The sequence below is a fragment of the Anopheles coluzzii genome, chromosome 2, assembly GCF_943734685.1.
Source record: "Anopheles coluzzii chromosome 2, AcolN3, whole genome shotgun sequence".
NCBI classification, from domain to species: domain Eukaryota; kingdom Metazoa; phylum Arthropoda; class Insecta; order Diptera; family Culicidae; genus Anopheles; species Anopheles coluzzii.
Window position 1 is genome coordinate 22,013,983 of NC_064670.1, and position 16,702 is coordinate 22,030,684.

At 51.5% G+C, this 16,702-nt stretch overlaps 4 protein-coding genes across 5 annotated transcripts; 2 read left to right on the forward strand and 2 right to left on the reverse strand.

Moving 5' to 3' along the window:
- Positions 1–3,857: 3,857 nt before the first annotated feature.
- Positions 3,858–4,899, forward strand: LOC120948254 (3-oxoacyl-[acyl-carrier-protein] reductase FabG-like). Its single transcript, XM_040364388.2, has one exon. The coding sequence runs from the start codon at positions 4,022–4,024 to the stop codon at positions 4,778–4,780; it is 759 nt and encodes a 252-aa protein (XP_040220322.2). The 5' UTR covers positions 3,858–4,021; the 3' UTR covers positions 4,781–4,899.
- LOC120948252 (3-oxoacyl-[acyl-carrier-protein] reductase FabG-like) lies at positions 4,827–5,988 on the reverse strand. The gene is made up of 3 exons (XM_040364385.2): positions 5,904–5,988; positions 5,241–5,836; positions 4,827–5,165 (listed from the first exon to the last, which is right to left on the reverse strand). Exons 2-3 carry the CDS (start codon positions 5,791–5,793, stop codon positions 4,948–4,950), a joined length of 771 nt encoding a protein of 256 aa, XP_040220319.1. The 5' UTR covers positions 5,794–5,836; positions 5,904–5,988; the 3' UTR covers positions 4,827–4,947.
- An 86-nt stretch (positions 5,989–6,074) lies between these two features.
- Positions 6,075–8,418, forward strand: LOC120948247 (cell cycle checkpoint control protein RAD9A). Its single transcript, XM_040364377.2, has 3 exons — positions 6,075–6,194; positions 6,258–6,493; positions 6,564–8,418. Exons 1-3 carry the CDS (start codon positions 6,161–6,163, stop codon positions 7,962–7,964), a joined length of 1,671 nt encoding a protein of 556 aa, XP_040220311.2. The 5' UTR covers positions 6,075–6,160; the 3' UTR covers positions 7,965–8,418.
- On the reverse strand, positions 8,069–16,221 carry LOC120948248 (coiled-coil domain-containing protein 1-like). Of its 2 annotated transcripts, none has more exons than XM_040364379.2 (4): positions 16,122–16,221; positions 10,859–10,948; positions 10,515–10,754; positions 8,069–10,433 (listed from the first exon to the last, which is right to left on the reverse strand). In XM_040364379.2, exons 2-4 carry the CDS (start codon positions 10,935–10,937, stop codon positions 9,412–9,414), a joined length of 1,341 nt encoding a protein of 446 aa, XP_040220313.2. In that variant the 5' UTR covers positions 10,938–10,948; positions 16,122–16,221; the 3' UTR covers positions 8,069–9,411. The 2 variants fall into 2 exon arrangements, with proteins under 2 accessions (XP_040220313.2, XP_040220312.2); XM_040364378.2 differs by having other exon boundaries at positions 15,913–16,213.
- Positions 16,222–16,702: the final 481 nt, after the last annotated feature.

Below are 16,702 nucleotides of genomic sequence, written 5' to 3' on the forward strand. Positions count from 1 at the left end.
GAACGGGGGACGGTCGGACTCCACACCACTGTGTCGGAGGGGCAACATTTTAAAATAGATAAATTAAATGAAAAGGGGGAACACAGGAACGGGCAGAAACTCGTCCACCGTTTGGTAAAATTTTATCCAACCTGCCAGCCCACAACACTACCTACTGCGATGGAAACGTACCAAGAAAGCAAGGCGGGGGAGAGGGGCCGGGCTAGTATCAAGATCCTCAACGCCAGCGCGGTTGTGTACCAATTTGTATTAATTTTCTATGAATTTCCAAAGTCAACGGACAACAGTGCAAGCGAACCATGATTGAGAAAATGATTTATCTTTAAGGAAAATCGCGTCGAAAAGTTAACCCACCCTAGTTCTGGCCCCTGCCGCTCTCTGCTTCCCGTAAAGGGCAGCGTATTGTTGATGATTTGCAAATATTGCCCAGAAGCGCCTGATCTCTACTATTGCTCCCACGGCAACCTGGGGGAAGGGGGAAGGATAAATACATTTTAGAACGATAACACCCAGACGGCGTATCCGAACGGTGGAGCCATTTTGTTCGGTTTCCCACGCTTTTGGATAAATCCTGATGTTTTGTTTCTCGCCCAGGGAACCCTCTGCCCTATGGTTCCTCACAACACCGGTCACACCGGTCAGACCTACGCCATTGTATATGCCTTTGCTGCACTTTGTCGAGCTCCATACCCGCGCAACCCTAGAGGCCAGACTAATCTGTCCGGAACATGGACAAAATTGATGATGCGTGAATTATATCATCGCTGCTGCTGCTGCTCTAGTCCTTCCGGATTAGGCGAGCCGAAATAAGGTTATCGACCGGGGTCCTCCACTAACCTCTACCGCCCGGCAAATGGGGTTGCCGGTTTTTTGTTGGCTGTAGCGTTGCGTTGCGGTTTCGGGACGGTATCGAAAGGATCGAGCTTTCGGAATATAGCGCCTGCTAATGCTAATTCTGTTAGCATATTAGCTGTACGCGCCAACACTGACCTTAAACACGGTAGCATATGCGTTCGTGTTTGTGTGTGTGTGTGTGTGTGTGTGTGTGTGTGTGTGTGTCAGGGGCCTAATCTTTACTGCCAATCCGATGCGGCATAGCAGGTCGGTGTGCTTTTTCCAATTTCCTACCCCTTGACTGATAAGCGAGGCAATATGATTTCCGGAACGTGTCGAATCCGTGCGATAAACTAAATTTGTCTGTGACTGTGTAGGCTGTTGAGTGGGGACCGTATTCTATTTTTAGACGCTTGCATCAACAACCATCGAAACTTTAATGGCACGGATTGCTAGGATAGGATAGCTTGCAAAGAGCGCATTGCATACATTTAGGCGTTTTCGGTTGGTGCCACTGAAGTGTAGTCGGATGAACAAAGCGCCTAACTGTATGCAATGGGAGCTACAAAATCTCATCAGAATAAGGTGTTGTTGGATTATTGTGTGTTTACTTCAATCGGGTAGAGGTTAGTGGAATCAGAAAAACGGGTGAATTGGATATTGCGGCGCCTTTTCCTGGCATAATATCAAAAACAAAGTCGTACATTTAATTCTAGCAACGTATAGGCTGACGAAAAACATCCCCAGACAAAATCGAACATTGCTCCTCATCGGAAGCGTTGAAAGTTTGGGAAATATATTGGCCCGTTCAACCAAAAACGGATATAAGCAACAAATTAATCTCTTTCCAGCTCAGTAACAGTGCAACAAATGTCCAACACAACACCTTTAGCGAAAGGGGGAAAAAGCAACCGACAAACAACCGACCGTATCAACTGGCCGGATGCCCTTCCATCTCCCGTGCCAAGGGCCAAAGGTTCCTGTCGGAAAAATACATTTCCTCGCTTAAGCACTGCGATGACGGGTAATTGGGTCCTGTATTTATGGTAAAACTTTACCGTACCGGCTACGGAATGCGGGTCATAATCAATATATTTTTTTGTATCAGCAAAGTTGGGTTTTTCGCGCACGTCGCTTTCGCTCGCACTCTTTGTCGCTAATTTCCCGCTTCGCTTCCTGCTGTGAGTGAAAATAAGGAGAAGATGAAAATACGGCACCATCCTGGTACGGGGCGATGATGCCCTTTTGTCGTCCCAAGTACACATCCTTTAGTATCTATCCTTTAGTATCGACAAGGTTTACCCTTTTTTTGTTTTAATTAATGGGATGCTTTTTTAACTTTCAACCTTTTTGTGATGCAGAATTGGTTAATTATCAAGCAATCCAATCCACACGGACCGTGCTTTTAAAACTTTTGGCTGTTAACATGGACTTTATGCTTAACTTTCTACATTTCGAATTGGATGGCGGCACAGAACATCCTCCGTAATTCGATAATTGGCTACAATTGTTATCTCAATCACAGGTTACGGATTTTTTTCGGAATAGACTAACAGTTCGGCAGGCGAACATCTGCCACCCACTCGTCAGGTGATCAAAGCGTCCTCAAAGAGAGAGAAAGCTAAAACAAGGTCAAACAATTTGTTTTATTTACTTTAAACATTAACCCACAGTTTCCAACCGAAGCCCTTTTTAACCACTCCTAATCCGAAAGCTCAACACACTTATCTGCCACCCTTCCAAACCCTGGCCGCGCCCTGCCCACCACGCGTTTGTGTTTCTCAATTTGGGGGAAGGAAATATAATAAAAACTTCGACAAACAGACTTGTTAAAACTCGGCACGGAACGCTGAACCGGTAAAATGGGGATGAGGTAAAAGCTACACGAAAAGAAGGGAAAACTTTGTGAATTGGTGCAAATCATGCCATTGCCTCCCCCATGGTATGACTGGCAGAACTGACCGAACGGGAAGACCAAACCAAGCCAAGGGGATTGCTGCTGGCTCCTAAATCCGGCGGGATTTTGGGGCACAGCTTCTTGCTTTCTGGGGTTGTTTTTTTTTTTGTTCCGAGCGCACACAGGACAGGAATGTCCTGGACTGAAATGGGGAGTTTAAGTGAAAAGTTGGCATACCGAACAGAGTGCACGATCAACTTGATTGGCAACGCACACGTGCTACAACGCCACTGGATGCGCAACGAATCGAACACACGCAAAAGGAGCTTGTCGGTTGGTAATGCTGTTGTTTGTTGATTCTTAGTGTGTTGTTCCTTTCGTAGCCGGGGCTTTACGCGTGATGAGAGTGCAAAGATTTTGATGAGTGGAAAGTGGAAACAAAATATCATTGCCAACAAAGTATCAGTTTGTAACCGGATGTGGATTTGCACCAGTGATAAGTGTTCATTTTGTGAGCCTTTTCTTACATCTCCCAGGAACACACACTTCAAATTTTCAAAAGTTTTGCATAATTACACTTTCACACAGCGTCGAATTTGTGGCTCATTTTTGGCCGGGAAGGGGCAATGCATCATGCGCCCGTCCCGCCATTGTATGCGGTGGACATTTTTCATTTGCCAACCACAACGGTCATTAAATTCTGCAAATGTGGTCATCAAAATGCAATGAAAAGGCGGTAAAGAAGAAAAAAAGCAGCACGGAAACGTTCAGCGAAAGGAACGATTTGTCCACAGAGCGCGCCTTCCTGTCCTTTGCAGGAAGTGGGGAGTGAATAATGAGCATAATTTCATTTCGCTTATTTCGCCTTTCGTGCAAATGTGTCACCACTACTACTGCTGCTCGGTTGATAGTGATAATTCAATTTGCTGAGTGTTTGCAAAAGCATTAAAACCAACAAAATGGTTGATGAATTACGCAATTTTTTTAAAAAGTATTTTTAAGCAATCAACAGAAAGCGTTATATGCTTAACACGCCCAAAAAAACGTGATTTCCCTTTCGCGCATTGCGCTCGTGTACAGGCACCTTCATCAAATCTTATCGCGCTTGGTCCCCACCAGGCTGTTGTGTGTGCGTTGCGTTGCGCTGCCTGCTTGGATGAGTTTATTACCGTTACCAAGTGCAGCTGAACGGTCCGGAACAGCACCGACAACCACAACAACAACTACATTGTTGTGTTCGAGTTGGCATTACATAACGATCATAATAGAACGCTCCCGCCTCCCGTAGCCATGAATCTGGCCGGTAAGGTGGTTCTCATCACGGGCGCCAGCAGCGGCATTGGTGCTGCGACCGCGCTCAAGTTCTCCCAGCTCGGAGCTTCGCTCGCACTGACCGGGCGCAAGGTGGACAACCTGAACGAGGTGGCCAGCCAGTGCGGCGGGTCACCGTTCGTGGTGGCCGGCGACATCTCCAAGGAGGCCGATACGGAGCGCGTGCTGAAGGCGACGATCGAGAAGTACGGCAAGCTGGATGTGCTCGTTAACAATGCGGGCATCATCGAAACGGGCACGATCGAAACGACCAGCCTGGAGCAGTACGATCGGGTGATGAACACCAACATCCGGGCGGTGTACCATCTGACGATGCTGGCCGTGCCGCATCTGCTGCAGTCGCAGGGCAACGTGGTGAACGTGTCCAGCGTGAACGGGATCCGCTCGTTCCCGGGCGTGCTGGCGTACAATATCTCGAAAATGGCCGTCGATCAGTTCACGCGCTGCGTCGCGCTCGAGCTGGCGGCCAAGGGTGTGCGGGTGAACTGTGTCAATCCGGGCGTGACCGTGACCAATCTGCACAAGCGCGGCGGCATGGACGAGCAGACGTACGCCAAGTTTTTGGAGCACTCGAAAAACACCCACGCCATGGGCCGGCCGGGCCAGGCGTCGGAGGTGGCCGATGCGATCGTGTTTCTGGCGAGCGACGCGGCATCGTTTATTACCGGTGCCAGCCTGCCGATCGACGGTGGTCGCCACGCAATGTGCCCTCGTTAAGGCGTTTAGGGCGAGAGTTAGGGTTTAAGCAAAGAAGGCATTCTCATTATTAAAGTGGTTCGTTAAAGTGTTTTACTTCGAATAAAATTGTTCGAAAATATATAAATGTATGAAATGCGTTTTTGTTTGATCCGTTTTTTGCATGGAGAAACGCAGCACGCCGCACTTTACCGTGGGCACATGGCGTGTCTTCCACCGTCCACGTTGAGCGTCACGCCGGTAATGAAGCTGGCACCGTCCGACGCCAAAAAGGCGATCGTGGAAGCGACTTCCTCGGCCACGCCCGGGCGTCCCAGTGCGTGGGTTTGTTCGCACTTCTTCAGAAAAGCGGCGTACGATTCCTCATCCATTCCACCGCGCTTGTGAATGTCCGTAATGATGACACCTGGAAAGAGGAAAGAGAAAAGGAGACACATTAGCCCAATTAGCCCAACCCGGACCACCGGCAATTACCACTTACCCGGATTGACGGCATTCACGCGCACCTGCTTCGGTGCCAGCTCCAGGGCGGTACAGCGCGTGAACTGATCGATCGCCGCCTTCGACATGCTGTACGCCAAAATGCCCGGAAACGAACGATTGCCAGCCACGCTCGACAGATTCACGATGTTGCCCTTGGTTTCGATCAGCAGCGGCACGGCCAGCATGGTCAGGTGGTACACACCGCGCACGTTCGTGTTCATCAGCTCATCGTACTGCTGCAGGCTCGTGTTTTCGATCGACCCGTTGCCCAGAATGCCCGCATTGTTGACCAGCACGTCCAGCTTGCCGTACTTGGCCACGATCTCGTCCAGCACGCGCTTGTTGTCCTCCTCCTTGGTCACGTCGGCGACGATCAGGAGCGGCTTGCTCTTGGACTGCGCTTCACACGCATCGCCCACCTTCTTCAGGTTGGCCTCGTTGCGTCCCGTAAGTGCGAGGGACGCTCCAAACTTGGCAAAATAGATGGCCGTACCCTCGCCAATGCCGGACGAGGCTCCCGTAATCAGCACCACTTTGCCGGTGAAATCCATTGCAGAAGTAAGGCACGGAGCAGAGCGGTTGATATCACGATGTCTGGATGATAGATCAAATGTATTGTTTGCTCCAAAGCAGCCAGATAATTGGACAATTATTCACTTACAATTGAGTTTTATCTATCACCCCAGCTGCTGGCGGCTTCTTATCACTTCCAATTGTTGTTGAAATGTTCTCCCAATTCCTGTCAAGTGATTTGAAGTGAATTTCAAGCCCAACTCAACCGCAGTAGCAGTATAAACACGTTGACAGAACGCCGGCATTCGGTTGTCAAACTTCCCGGCAGTTTGTTTGTTTTGGTTTCGCAAAACCTTGGCGGTTCTTTCTCGTGCTTTCTTTCTGTTGCTGGTGAAATAACTAACGATGAATTTCGTTCTACCCGGTGCTAACGTGAAAAGTATGCAATTTTCTTGGACTTTTGTTGTTTTGTGATTCTGATAAGCGCCCATTTTTTCCCCAGTGCTGGCACGTGCTGTCAACTGCTTCTCCAAAATCGGCAACGAGCTCTACTTCGAGGCCACCCCGGACGGGCTGGATCTGAAAACGATCAACTCCACCAACACGGCGTACGCGGTCGTACAGTTTCGGCGCGACTTTTTCATCAGCTTCCAGCAGGGCAGCTCGGACACGCCGGATGAAAACTGCTGCAAGATATCGGTCAAACCCATACTGAAGATTTTCAAGAGCCTCGCCACGGTAAGGACCACAGTTGTGGGCCATGCGTTACACACACGTGATTTCGCTTAATCGACGTTTCTGTTTTTAGATACAAACGTGCAAAATTTGGCTGGAGGTGAACCAATCGAAGATCATATTCCAGTTCCGCTGCAAGTCGGACGTGCTGAAGACGCACAAAATCTTTCTCCTCGAAAGCGAACACATCAACTCGCTCAATCTGTCCCAAACGTTCCCGAGCGAAATCGTCGGCAATCACAAAGTGTTCAGCAACATCCTGGTGCATCTGTACCACTCGGTCGATGAAATTTCGTTCGACCTGAACGAGGACAAAACGATTGTCTCCAACTACGTCGACAACGAGCAGACCGATCGTTCCACGCTCCGCTCGACGCTCTCGATCGATTCGTCCGCCTTCCAGGCGTACCAGCTGGCCGGCAAGGCGAACCTTATCTTTTGCTACAAAGAGTTCAAAGCGATCACGATGTTCGCCTCACTGAACAAGCTGAACGTGCGCATGAGCTTTTCAGCGCCCGGTTCACCGCTCATGCTGGAGATGAGCAAGGGCGAGGTGGTGCATGCCAAGTTCATCATGGGCACGATGAAACCCTCCGCCCAGCTGACCAGCCGTCGGGCCCATCGGCGAAAAGGGATCGATCGCAACGCGTCCAACCGCTCCGTTGCTATGGACAGTGAAGCAATCAACACGTACCTAACCGAAGACATTACCAGCGATGGTAACGATGGCAACACGGCCGCATCGCATGCTCACGCCCAGCGGGATCGATCGTCGCAGAACGTCGTTTCCCAACCGAATCCAACGCCACACCGTGACAACAGTGTGCTACGCAACGAAACGGACGGCAATGCGGTAATACGCAGCGAACGTACGCATCGACCCGCGGAAGAGAGCTCGGTACGCCTGCTGCGACCATCACGGTTAAGTGCGGTCGCACCAAGTGCCTCCCCCGCTGGTGCACCTTCCTCCGAGGCGCTGTTCGGGCTGGAAAAGAACACGGAAAATCTTCCCTTCCTCGAGGGCTTAAACTTTCCACAGCAAACTACAAACGCACAGCCGCTCGACCGGCTCGACTCGATACCGACCCTGACGGATGATTCATTTTCCATCCCGGGAAACAACCGACCAGCGTCGCAGCCAAGGATCGAACAGGCCACCAGCAATCTGTCCGCCGTACGGAGCACCGATTCCATGTTTTCCCGCAAACGACCCCAGGCGGAAAGTTCACCACCCCGGCACGAACCAACGACGACACCGGGCGATGGGCGCAGGCAGGCAAAACCGGCCGACGATAGTGTCCCCGAGTCACCGGACGTGATTGAGGAGCGAAAGCGAAAGCAGGCCAAGCTGCGCCACATCTTCCGCCGTTGCTTCGAGCCAACGTTCAATCCCGCCTTTCAGCCCGGCTGTAGCCAACTCTTTGCGCCCAACTCGGACTCCGAGGAGGAGGAGCAGGACAACACGAGCACGTGAAATCCCTGGACCCCTGGGGCCACATGATTCGGACGTCGATACCAAAAAAACTCGATACTCGCACACGCCCACCGCAAGAAGGACGGGAGGAGTGTGTTGGGTGCTTTGTTTTTACAATCTCTCGCGTCCGTTTTGTTCGTTTCTTCTTTATTTGAGTCCTTTCGTACTTGTGTAACATGTGGTCGTGTATGTGTACGTGTTCTACTGTTGAGCAATGTCTGCGGCTATCACTTTCTTTTGGTTCACACGCAAAAAAAGAGTTCCAGCAGTGTTTTTTTTTTTCTTTTGCAGCCCACAGCGTGTTTGTGTTAGCAGTTGGGTGGTAGAGATGGTTTTAGCAGTAGTTAAAGTCTCTGTGGTGTTGTGTTGTCCTTTGATTGTTGTACACATCCGTACGAATAAATTAAATAAATAAATAATTTAAATAAATAAATAAATTATCTTAAAACTCCTAGTCAGTGTGTGTTCGGGGTTTTCCTTGCTTCTCGTTTACGTCCGCGTCGTCTGTGGTGGTGGTAGTTGCCCGGCCTTTTCCCCAGTTTCCCCATTGGAGGGGGGTTGTTCCATCAAACACGGCTTCCAAATCGGGGTCTGTCGGCGTCGATTGTGCCCGATTAGTATCGGCAGCGTCGGTGTTGTGGTCCGTTGCCGTGTAGGGTACGGGTACGCGTGCGTCTTCTCTATGCTCTAATGCTCTATCTATCTATCTGATTTTCTTACGCTCTCTTTCTCTCTCTCTTGCTCTTGAACCTCCTTGAACGAGGCACAAACGGACATGCATGAGGGATTCGCATCGAAGTGTTAGGGGCTTAGGGTCATTTTTCTCTCTAGCGCGCACTGAAGCAGCATGAGTCGTTGCACCAGTAGCGTGTGCAGATGAAGTTGCACGCGAACGAATCTCCGCTCCCCCTATACTTCTTCTTCCAGCATACGATGAGGGGGATGGGGGGACGCGTAGTTTGGTGGGTTTTGGTGGGAAAAGCAAAGTCTCTTTACGTATGACTGGCTGGGGCTGTGTTGGAGTGGGGCAGTTTGGGGGCGGGTTTTGACGGATGGGGGGAGGTAGCTGGGAGGATAGTTGTGATCGCATCCAGGGAATATCGCATCAGGACAATCGTCGTCATTCTTTACAGTTTGGTTTGCTTCACCGGCCCATACACGCCAGGCGTGGCCATTGCGCTGCCATACTAACCCCCACTAACCACCCCACCACCCCATCATCCCCCCTTTGTGCCACAATAACTGTTTCCCCCATTCTCACCTATTATCCACCATGAGTTTCTCGCGCGAGGGGAAGGAGTGCTTCATGCTTGGGTGTTCTTATCGCCTTCTACTTCCTTCGGCATATCGGCACGGCTGTGTTGCTGGAGTCGGGTTGAGCGGGGTGGGGCTGGGCTGGTGGGCGCTAGTGGGGCGCTGATGGGACACGCCCGGCCAGCGGATCAACTCACACGTCCGACTCGGCAATGTCCTCCACCGCGCTCTCGTCGATCAGCTCGTCGCTGTCGTCATCGTCATCGTCGTCATCGTCGTCTTCCGCGTCATCGTCCGCTTCCGCGGCCGCCTGCTGCTGCTGCTGGTCCTCCTTCTGGCCGGTGGCGGCTGCTGCCGCTGCGCCGGCTGGCGTCTCCTCGCTGTCATCGTCATCGTCGTCGTCGTCGTCATCGTCATCGTCGCCGACCAGGGCGGACAGGTAGTCGTCATCGTCTCCGGTCGCCGGTTTCTTCTCCGGTTTCGTCACGGTTACGGGCTGAGCTGGAGCGTTCGCAACAACGTCAACTTTATTGTTATTCGTGTTTTGAGTTTGTACCTTTTCTGGCGAGTCCTCGTCGTACTCCTCCTCCTCTCCGTCCTCCTCGACCGCCGGCTCGGTCGCGCTGTCCCCTGCGCCTCCCTGGCTGGTGAGCGATTCCGCAATCTTGTTCACCTCGCTGTTCACGTCCAGCTCCTCGGCCGGCTTCTTCACCGCGCTGCTGTCCACCTCGTTCTGGGCCGCGGCCGCATCGGCCAGATCCAGCAGGGCCTGCGTGTTCTGGGCGGCCACCTTCTTCTTCGTCTTCTTGGCGGCGGCCGGGGCGGCGGCAGCGACCTGGGCCACCGGTTCGGCGGCGGCCTGGGCGACGGGCTGGGCGACGGCGGCGGCGGCCTGGACGGCGGGCTGGACGGCGGCAACCGTATCCTCATCGTCGTCATCATCATCGTCATCATCGTCGTCATCGTCGTCGTCATCGTCGAAGGCGCCTAGGAGGTCATCACCAAAAAAAGACAGCGCATCGTCCTCCTCATCATCGTCATCATCGTCGTCATCGTCGTCCTCAGCAGCGGCCGCCGCAGCCGCCGGTGCCACCTGGTTGGCCGTCTGCTTCTGCTGGTCGACAACCGCCGCCGGGGCCACCGGTGCCGCTACCTCATCATCATCGTCATCATCATCATCGTCGTCATCGTCGTCGATCTCATCCTCGACCGATCCTGTTCGGGCGAGCGGCACACAAAAAAAACGGGGTAAGCGGCCGTGCACCTAATCGCTCAACACCGCCGAACTACACTTACCGATGATGTCTTCCTCGTCGTCATCATCGTCGTCCGCATCGTCATCGTCGTCTTCGGCCGAATCGTCGTCGTCGCCGAGATCGAACTCATCGGAATCGTCGTCATCGTCGTCGTCGTCATCACCGCCGGCAGCCGGGGCAACGGGAACCACTGGTGCGCCATCAACCGGTGCTACTGCTCCAGCCAGATCTTCGGCCGCCTGTCGCGAGATGAGCGTGCCTTTGTGTGCATTTCGTCCCTCTGGCAAAGGGAGCAATAAACTGGTGTTAGCCACTGAAGGCGAGCATCAGATGCAAAGATCTCTCTCCCCCCCCCCCTTCGAAGAGGGTCGGGTCATCACTTACCATCGCTGACCGGTTTGGAGGCAGCAAATGCGATGATGATCAGAATTAGTAATAGCTCCAACAGGAATGTGACTTTCATTTTTATATGTTCTGCAAGAGTGGGGAAGAAAAACCCTCAAAATTAGTAAATAAAAAACAACAAAATCTAACATACTGCTACTGCTACCCCCCCGCGTACAACAATAATCGCGCTAAATTTGAGTTGCTGTGCGCATCAACTCAATGCCTACTACAGCTGATGAATGTTGCTCCTCGTTGTTGCTATTGCTGTACTACACTGCCACTATCGCTATCGCCTCGCCTTCTTCACCTTCGCCCACTGCGCAACCCGATTTCTGCACAAACTTTCTTTCTGCGTGAACACCGCGCAAAACGGTGTTACTGGGTGAGCCACACCGGCCGCGTAGAGAGTTGTATGCTAATTATGCATTCATCATAAACCTCCCCCGCCACTACTACGCCCCACGATTCCCACATCCCTTAAAAAGGGGGTGAAATATTGCCTCTCCTATCCTCTCCTTGAAGAGGTGGTTGAGCGCTTTCGGTGGTTGGCCGCGTGGGAATGGAGAACGGGTCATCGACCGAATCATTAATCGACGACGGGTCGATGTTTTGCTGTGGAACCGAAGTGTGGAGACGATTTCACTCTTCCAATCAGGAGGAACAGGAGCCAACGCAACAGGTGGCTGAAAGTGAACTTTCTATTTCGCTCTCTCTCTCTTCTCTCTGTCTTTTTGAGGCTACCTTGGACCAACCATCATACATACTTAACTTGACCAATCAAAAAAAAAAAAGCAAAAAAGCGATGACTGAAAGTTTTGTTCCTCTATTTTGTATCGAGAGGTCTTAAGAGGTGCCCTTTATTACACCCTTAATTAGCCCTCTTGCTCTTTCTCTCTCTCGCTGGAGATTGGTTTTTGAAATTCCTTTCTCATCCTGGTCCACCCAATCGAAAAATGTGGGTGAGAATACGAAATCTCAAACCTGTTTCTCCCTCTCAAGCAACTCCTCACTGCCTTCCACCGGATGTTTGTCAGTGTGTGTCATAAACTGTTCTGTTCGATTTTACAGTACCTTTCCCAAAACGAGCTACATTAAAAAACATTAAAATCCATTAGTGCTGTTTTAAAAAAAACTGGGTTTGGCAGTTCGGTTAGTTCCTAAAATTCGAACTGATGACTCCGCGTATCTGACAGGCAGGGTGTCCCTCCAGGGTCCCTACTAAGTTATAAGTTTATTCAACTCGATTGCATAGAATTTAGCTCTCTCTCTCTCTCACACACGCACACACGTACATTGGTGGTCGCATTTGAAGAAATGGAAAGTTCAAACAGGTTACCTTGATTATGGTTCAATCAACTTTCTCCAACCACCTTTGCCGAGACCTTGTGCGTTGTGCGTGTGGTCAAAGGCATTAAAAAGAAGAAGCGAGAAGTGGAAGATGTAGAAGCGAAAAGAAAGAGAGCGAGAAAAATAAAAAAAACACATAAAACAAGATTATCGAAATAGAAGCCACAACCCTAATCGGACCGGTTTCGCGGTGCGGAGTCCGCACGGGTCAGGGAAAACAATCTTTACCAAACATTAATTTTGAGCAACTTTCGCCCGCTGCTTCCGCTTCTTTTGACTAGTTTTTTTTATCTTTTTCTTATCCTCTCCACCCCCCCCTTATTTACGCAGCATACGCAACGCATCAAATGCGTGAAACGAGTGTGATACGATCTCAATCTATGAAGGAACATAAAATTTCAATCGCCCCACAAAATCCGTGTTCCTGAAGCCGACATTGATTTTGGAACGATCGAATCGATCGTGCAAACCCCAATACACCGGACCGAAACCGAAGCGGTGAGGGGAGGGTGGGGCTGGGGGGAAGCACATTAAAGAGAGGAATACGAAATTCGAGATAATTCCAACAGATAGAGAAATCAATGGAAAAAGCAAAGCGCTCGCTCGCCACATGCCCTTCCCCATCATCACAGTGGCCTACTTTGTGTTCGCAGTCTCCGGTTTGTGCGCCTCGGTGGAATATGGAAGCTTTCCTTCTCCCCCCCGTAAGCGCGAGGCACCATCAATCTAGTAAGCGGGGTGAAGCCTCATCTCCATATTTAAATATGGACAGCCCCGAGGCCCGATTCCGAGGAAAGTATGCTAATCGTGTACCAATTGCCCGCGATTAGACGCGGTCAATTGGGAGAGCGCTCTCCCCAGTCGGGAAAACATTCGCGCTCCAATTTCCCGCCGGTGCGCGTACGCTCTTCCACCACCACCACCGCCACCGCCGAACGGGGCGAATGCTTTACGCCAAACCGCCTTTTCCAAAGCAACCTTGAAAAGCCTTGTGTCCGTGTGGTTTGTGTCACGCGAACCCACTTGAATGTCCACCGGAATAGCCATGCCGTGGTAAAGAAGCGATCAAATCGTCCGTTCCCGCCGCGCGATACGCACAAAAGACTTCAACGGGCGCGACAGACGACGAACCTTCCGCTCTTATTCATCGGGCAGGACAGGATCTTTAGACCCGGGCTTTTCACTTTTTACCAATCTCGACCTCTAAAGACAAATGGACAGACGTTCAGTGGATTTCTCGTGCGTGTGTGTGTGCGCCTTTTCTTATTAAACAAAATAACACACGCACCCAGGGGGGCGGTTTCTCTTTCGGGGTGAGATGAGCTCATTCAAAAGGCTCGCGCGGCGCGTCCACCGCCGTTTCGAAATGAAAGTGATAAAAGAAAAGAGAAAGTTTCCCCCGACTACCCCGACGTCAGTGTGGACGTGTGTGTGTGTGTGTGTGTGTGACTGCGCTCGTTCAATCGTGCGGGGTAAGGAGGTCCCAAGAGCTACCGGGCAAAGGGGGAGCATGGAATGCCGTGGTGCTCGCAGCAAATAAGCTGCCCCCTTCACAACATCCTGCCATCATTGATGAGCACCGTTTTTTGATTGCGCTGTTCTGTTGGGGGCAAAAATCGTTAGATATATTCGGAAACTTGTCGGAGACCTCTGTTAGTGGAATTAAAATTCAAAACGGGAAGGTTTGGTTGATTGAGTTAATACATCTTTGGCTGTAAATATCAAAGCACTTAGCATTACTAAACGTTCAAAGTATTTTAATTGCAATCCCTGCAAATCCCTACAATCCCTTTCCCTGTGCGGCATCTTTAACACGCAGAAATTTACCAAAAAACAGGTGTCCCGCTTTTGCTGGCAACTGTTCTTATCTGGCGAAATTTTAACAAGCCATCCCAAAAAAATGTCGTCGGAAGACGGGCCACTGGGCTACTTGCCAGTAGCCGACATCAAACCGTTCGACGATCGACGGTTTCCGCCTAGCAGTCAGTAGTGCTGGGCCGACGGATTGCCGGACCGGATAGGAATTTCTAGGTCAAAAGCAGCATAATAATTAATATTGATTCTTTCCTCAATTTGGAACCGTTATCTGTTCGACATACGCCGCCAGCCGGGCCCCGCCAACCGTATCCACCTCTTCCGGCCTTTCCTTCTCTCTCTCTCTCTCTTTCGCTCTGGCCCTGTCTGTTTGACTGAGCAGCGCAGGCACAGACGTCAGCAGCACCGGGAAGCGGGCCCCTGCTGCAGGAGGCGCAAGCATGAATTTGCATTCGATCAAACCCTTCTACCCCTCTCATCCGGCTGCTCATTCCGAACACGCACAAGCACAAACCACACAGTCACACACATTTACACACCATATCGCAAAGGAACACGCTGGGTGGAGGGCGAACACCTCCATCAATCCTATTCGAATCTGGGTCCAACACATTTCTCCCACCCCCCGGGGGCCATACGCCTTGCATGCGGCCCAAAACCAAACGAAAGGAAGTAATCAATAAAGAAAGATACAACAGCATCTCCTCTCACCCGCTGGTCCACCATTTTGGAGGGGCAGGGAGGCAGGCGGATGTGGTGTGCAACCAAAAATCCCGAAACACCAATCCCGGCCAAAGGGGAGGTGATGGATAAAAAAGAGCATAACTTTCAAGAAGTAACGAACACGGGAAGAGAGATCAAAGGCACACCCCATCACCGGGCAGCAAAACAAGCACCACCAGCAGCAGCATCATCACCGCCGGCCGCAGGCCGAAATCTCCCGAAAATTACAATGCCCCAACCACACGGATCTGGTCACGGGGGCCGCCTCCCATCGAGGGGTTGGGGTGAAATCCGGAAAACAGGTCATAAAAGAAGTGGGACCCACACATACACACACACACGCACACACACACACACATACACACACACACTTCACCACAACAGCCACCCTTGGCCTGGTCGGGGGTGGGGGTGATTTGGCCCCCTTTGATGTGGGTTTTGGGTTTTTTTCTTCTCAGAGCTTTCCGATTGCTATTTTCGTCCAATCCACTACTGGGTAGCGCTACTCATCGATCTAGGGCCCAATTTTGAATTGCACTTTCAATGTATCCCGGACGGGATGAATGGGTGTGCGTGCTTTGGCGTTTGGCGTGTTCGGTCCGACCGTAATCTGGTTTTTTTTCTTCTCTCCAAGGAGTCATCAAAGTAGTCCTGGGGCTCTTGCTCTTCCTGCACCGTCGCTGACGACGCCCTAGTTTAACCAACTTGTTCCCGAGACAGGTGTGAAGGGGGGGGGGGAGGGGCATGGTCTGTCAGGCTGCCCGTCGAATGACACTTGTTCCAACAAACACAGATCGAAAACGGTATCTGAAGAACGGTTCTTCCCTGGGAAGAGATTCATCATCGCTTGTGTTGCGCTCTCACCCTCCTCCTACCCTGTGTTGTAGAGAGGTTCGTGTCTTGGCGCAGCGGCAGTCGTTTGTGCTCTACTTCTCGCCTACTAGGGCGCTGCCCGTCCAATGTCCAATTAGCACACCTTTCCGTACAGAACATCTCCGAGCAAGAGAGATGTTCACACATAAGCTTTGCGGAAATCAAACACCACACCGTCGTAACCGTAGCAACAGTGACAGCAACAGCACCAGCAACAACAACAACAGCAGCAGCAGCAACAACAGTTTCTGTTCCCTCAACGGCGTCTGCAGCCTACAGGAGTAGTTACTCACTTTGGGGTCTTGTTGACTGGGAAACGTATCGTGTACTAACTTAAGATGTGTCTACGGAACCGAGCCGCAGCAGAACGAAAACAAACAGGCTACAGCCGCCGGGGACAGAGCGATACCAACTAAGCCGTAAATCCCGTACGGGCGCTTGCTTAACCACGCTCGCAGCACTACAACTCTCTCTCTTGCTACACACACACACGCACACGCACCAGATATTGAGCGGCAAAAACCGAGGGCGCGCAGATACACTACTTTCTTCCACCGTGTACACCACGATACTGACTGAACTGTTTCTACTTCTCAAACTCTTAATGAAAACTTTTTTCCTACCCGGACGGACCCATTCTCCCCCCACCGCCCCGGCTCCGCTTGGGCCCCCCACCCGCGGTTCGTCGTTTGCCGCGACGACGCCGATCTTCGCGAGCGAGCGAGAGACCGCGTGAGACCCCCATAGCCCCAGCGGTGTTCCGTCCGTACTTTCTTTCCAAGCCAACCCATTATACCGTCCCATTCCTTCCCACTGCCCAAGTGTGTGGCCGTGTGTGTGTGTGTGTGTGTCTCGCGTGGGGGTTGGCAGGCGCTTTCACGCGATCGCGCTTCAAACACAGCAAGCAGCAGCAGCAGCAGCAACATCGGCAAGAAGGGAGAAGCTGAACACCACGAAAGGGTGAATAGGAGGCAAGAAGGGGGTGGTGGTTTGTGTAGCTTCGATTCGAGCGAGCGTCTTGGGGCTCTGTTCAGCGATGCCGAAACGATGTTACCCGTCCCGATGACGAACGGGAGACAGAAA

Excerpts from the sequence above, each read along its gene's own strand:
- LOC120948254 (XM_040364388.2), top strand. The coding sequence starts at position 4,022 with ATGAATCTGGCCGGTAAGGTGGTTCTCATCACGGGCGCCAGCAGCGGC.
- LOC120948252 (XM_040364385.2), bottom strand. The coding sequence starts at position 5,793 with ATGGATTTCACCGGCAAAGTGGTGCTGATTACGGGAGCCTCGTCCGGC. Across the intron at positions 5,166-5,240 it reads CGTGAATGCCGTCAATCCGG|GTGTCATCATTACGGACATT; the intron begins GTAAGTGGTAAT and ends TCCTCTTTCCAG.
- LOC120948247 (XM_040364377.2), top strand. The coding sequence starts at position 6,161 with ATGAATTTCGTTCTACCCGGTGCTAACGTGAAAA. Across the intron at positions 6,195-6,257 it reads ACCCGGTGCTAACGTGAAAA|TGCTGGCACGTGCTGTCAAC; the intron begins GTATGCAATTTT and ends TTTTTTCCCCAG. Across the intron at positions 6,494-6,563 it reads TTTTCAAGAGCCTCGCCACG|ATACAAACGTGCAAAATTTG; the intron begins GTAAGGACCACA and ends TTCTGTTTTTAG.
- LOC120948248 (XM_040364379.2), bottom strand. The coding sequence starts at position 10,937 with ATGAAAGTCACATTCCTGTTGGAGCTATTACTAATTCTGATCATCATC. Across the intron at positions 10,755-10,858 it reads CTCCAAACCGGTCAGCGATG|AGGGACGAAATGCACACAAA; the intron begins GTAAGTGATGAC and ends TCCCTTTGCCAG. Across the intron at positions 10,434-10,514 it reads CGACGAGGAAGACATCATCG|GATCGGTCGAGGATGAGATC; the intron begins GTAAGTGTAGTT and ends TCGCCCGAACAG.